Source organism: Setaria italica, chromosome VIII (genome assembly GCF_000263155.2).
Source record: "Setaria italica strain Yugu1 chromosome VIII, Setaria_italica_v2.0, whole genome shotgun sequence".
NCBI classification, from domain to species: domain Eukaryota; kingdom Viridiplantae; phylum Streptophyta; class Magnoliopsida; order Poales; family Poaceae; genus Setaria; species Setaria italica.
This window is the reverse complement of record NC_028457.1, coordinates 23989280-23992882: the sequence shown is the minus strand read 5'-3', so window position 1 is coordinate 23992882 and position 3603 is coordinate 23989280. Positions and strand designations below refer to the sequence as shown.

Sequence of the window (3603 nt, the reverse complement as noted above, 5' to 3'; positions counted from 1 at the left end):
GGGTGCCCATGATCCATTACTACCTCTATTGCCGACATAGCAAATGAACAGGTAAGGAAAAGTAACTAGACGAGACAAACTTTTATCTGACGGCATATTGGAGAAATCATATACTAATAGGATAAAGAAAAAAAATCCTACTCGCATACAGGGGCGGATCTAGGGCCCGGGCTGCCCGGTCTGCAGCCCGGGGCGAGACCATGGAGTTCCTTTAACATATATGGTGTTTAGTCTAACAAAATGAGACTTAGGAGATAAGATTAGACTATTTTAGACGTGATTCAACAGCTCAGCCCGGGACGCAGCTCCGTTCTGGATCCGCCCCTGCTCGTATACACGTTGTATCTGTTAGTTTTGTGTTAAAACACATCAAACATTGTTGGTAAGAGGTTGAGTGGAGAAATGGGATTGTCTGCTTGTGTGTACTTTTGCTCAGAGATTGATTGCAAAGTATCTTGAACCTCTCTTACTCTACCCCTTCTCTTATCCACGTAAGGATGATGCAAAAATTGCTTTCTGAGCATGCATGTTGTTATGCAGGGTTTTGTACACAATAAAGTAGTGGACGTACCCGTGGAAGCAATATAAAAGTAATTGATAGGTAAGACACACTCATGATGCGTGCACCTATATCTTATTGTCATCTGGCTTAAGATTTACCTGGAAATTTAAAAGTATCCAAACAAAACGGTTAAGAACCTTAAAGTAATGTTTCTATTGATATTTGTAGAAAGCGATATTATCAATAATAATTGCATATTAAAAAATTGTTTTACTTAACCATGCAACCTACGAGGAGTGCCACGTGCACGGGCTTGCCTTCCGAAAGTTGCTGCAGCCCACCCTGCAGGCCACACTTGTGATGCCCTGCAATTACATTAGCGTAGCCTTTGACAATACTGACTCATGTCGAGTAAATAGTCTATGCATGACAAGTGTTAAATTCTTATACAGACTCATAAAACCTCCCAATATCAGAGGTATAAGGAATAGGGGGTCAAATGATCATAAGGAATATATGAGATTGGCAATTGCAAAAATAATAACATAATGTCTGCAACATATGCTCAGTGTAGGAGGCACTGCTAAGGTGAGGACAATTCACAATTGGTATACAAGTTGTGCAAAGATGAATCATGTGAGGGAGCGAGGAAGCAGCTGACGTGAAATAAAAACCCAATCTATATCTCCCCAATGTCAGCTAGGTATAATTTGGGAATCAAATGCATAACTTGTTATTAGCATGTGTAGCCATATCATTCAAATAACAAAAACATATAAAACTAGTACACATATACTTCCATAGCAAAATAAAGGCATGAGCAACATTTACAAGAAACCCTCCATCACATAGCTTCAATGCTATTTGTCTGTATGTTCACTAAAAAAATGTTAAAGTAACTAGATGAGACAATTTTTATCAGACAAAGGGAGAAAGCATGAACGTAGTAAAATGATCAATCCTAGTCACTGACACAAATAAACATTTGTCTGTTTCTATCAGAACACAACAAGTTCTGTTACCTAGATATATAGTGGGGAAAAATGAGCTTGGGCACAGTTGGTTAGGGATAGAATTGCCATGTCAGCTAGATATAGACCGGAAACGTCAGCTTGAGTCTCCTTCACTCTACACCTTCCCCGCATTTGGACAATGCAAACACTACTTTTAAGCATGCGTGCCGTGTTAGAGAATATTGGCATCGAAACAAGAACAAACTAACAGAAAGCAAAATGTGTAGATGGAAAGGACAAGATGAAGCTGATAGATAACTTCACACAAGGTAACAACCCCTCCCGCCGCCCCTATAAATTTTCCATTCTCTCACCACTATCACCATCAGCAAATCATAAACGAACTCTATCTCTAGACTAGAGCCAACTAGTCAGTGTCGCCAACTGACATATCCATATGGCCTTTTCGCTACGCATAGCAAGTGCAGCTTCAATCCAGCATCAACCAGGCTTCAGGTTTACACCTACTGACGAGGAAATCGTGGTGCATTATCTGCGCCCTCGTGCAGTAAATGAGCCAATTCCCTCGGCCGTTATTGCCGATGTGCAAATCATGAACCACAATCCGTGGGATCTACTAACAGGTCATCCCCACATATTCAAATCATTTTTTCACAAGAAACAAATCCGCATTTTGTATCTTTTAATGTCGTCTAATGTGTACTGTGCTCCTGCTCCAAACACAGAGGGATCCTCGGAAAGGTATTTTTTTTCTCAAAGAGTTCTGAAGTGGCCACTTGGAGATCAGTGGAATCGTGCTGCAGGTAATGGGCACTGGAAGACAACTGGTAAAGACATGCCCATCTTTTCCAGTACCGTCATTGGTGGAGTGCCTCTGATGATCGGGTTGAAGAGAACATTGGTTTTCCACCTTGGGAAATCAGACATAGGTGAGAACACTGAATGGGCCATGCAGGAGTATAGCCTTGCCGGAGCCAGCCTCACACCATATCATGTGATGAGGCCCAGTACGATCTTCACCAAGGTAAATTTATTCACATCCAAAGAATTTTTGTTCTTGACTGATCTTGATTGACATTGCATATATATATTCACATCCAAAGAATTGGTTCAGTATTATCACACTCTACTTCTACCAAATTTATCATGTGGTAAAAGTAGTAGGTAGTGCTCAGGTTGGATCGTTGAAAGATTCGAAACTGTGGTCTAAAATGTGATGCATTGTCGGTTTCCTCATGAGTTCGCTAGACTAATGATCTGAACGCCGGCATGTGTCACCATCCTGTTTCTCACGGGTATGTTCAGTCACATCTCGGGCACTGATTCTGATGAAATTTTTTATTTCAATTGTGCTCACCATTTGTCACTCAAGAGAAAGAAGTATGATGATAAAGAATCATCGATATAATCCAATTTGGTCATTCTTCAATAAGTAGCCTCACAATCAGTTTGTTCACCAAGCATAGTTGCTCTTCTGATTTAGCAATTCATTATTATTCACAGTGTTCTAACCATGTCTACAGAAAAATGATAGTCCATCTGAAGCTCTTAGCAGTGTGAAGGTTCCAGTCATGGTATATCCAGACAAATCTTGGGTTGTCTGTCGTATGTACAAGAAGAGGAAGCACACTCCAGGTGCCGTCGCTAATGTTTACAGTACTGCTGAGGGAGGGCAGGTCCCCTTCTACAACTTCCTTGCGCAGGGGAATTCCATTGGAACCGCCAGCTCAAGCAGCCGCACCAACATATCCCTGGAGGGGGCAAAGGATGGTGAGGAGGTTAGGGAAGGCTCCAACGTGAAGGCTAACACCAGTGAGGTGGGCAAGTGAGTGAGGTTGGCACCCATGCAGTGTGAGAGTCAGAAGAATAATAGTTTCATCGAATAAGGTGTTGGAGTCATGTGTAAGACAACACCACTAGTTGAGTTTGTTTCGGTAATCATAATTTCAAATGAAGTGCCCCCATGGATTATGGGTGTAACTGAGAGTACCAAAATGCTACATGTTTCTGAGATATTACAATATCTCTTGAAACTGTGTGTTTTCATTATTCGAAATACTATGTTTACCATCCAATTGAGACACATGTACCTACCATTGCTTAGTTTGCATTATCGTTTCTTATTTT

The 3603-nt window shown here is 41.2% G+C and overlaps 1 protein-coding gene across 1 annotated transcript; it reads left to right on the top strand.

The window, feature by feature from the left end:
• The first annotated feature begins 1912 nt into the window (after positions 1-1912).
• Positions 1913-3305, top strand: LOC101779835 (NAC transcription factor NAM-1). The gene is made up of 3 exons (XM_012848196.2): positions 1913-2217; positions 2329-2500; positions 3000-3305. Exons 1-3 carry the CDS (start codon positions 1913-1915, stop codon positions 3303-3305), a joined length of 783 nt encoding a protein of 260 aa, XP_012703650.2.
• The last annotated feature ends 298 nt before the right edge of the window (positions 3306-3603 follow it).

Excerpts from the sequence above, each read along its gene's own strand:
- LOC101779835 (XM_012848196.2), top strand. The coding sequence starts at position 1,913 with ATGGCCTTTTCGCTACGCATAGCAAGTGCAGCTTCAATCCAGCATCAA. Across the intron at positions 2,218-2,328 it reads ACAGAGGGATCCTCGGAAAG|TACCGTCATTGGTGGAGTGC; the intron begins GTATTTTTTTTC and ends CATCTTTTCCAG. Across the intron at positions 2,501-2,999 it reads CCAGTACGATCTTCACCAAG|AAAAATGATAGTCCATCTGA; the intron begins GTAAATTTATTC and ends CCATGTCTACAG.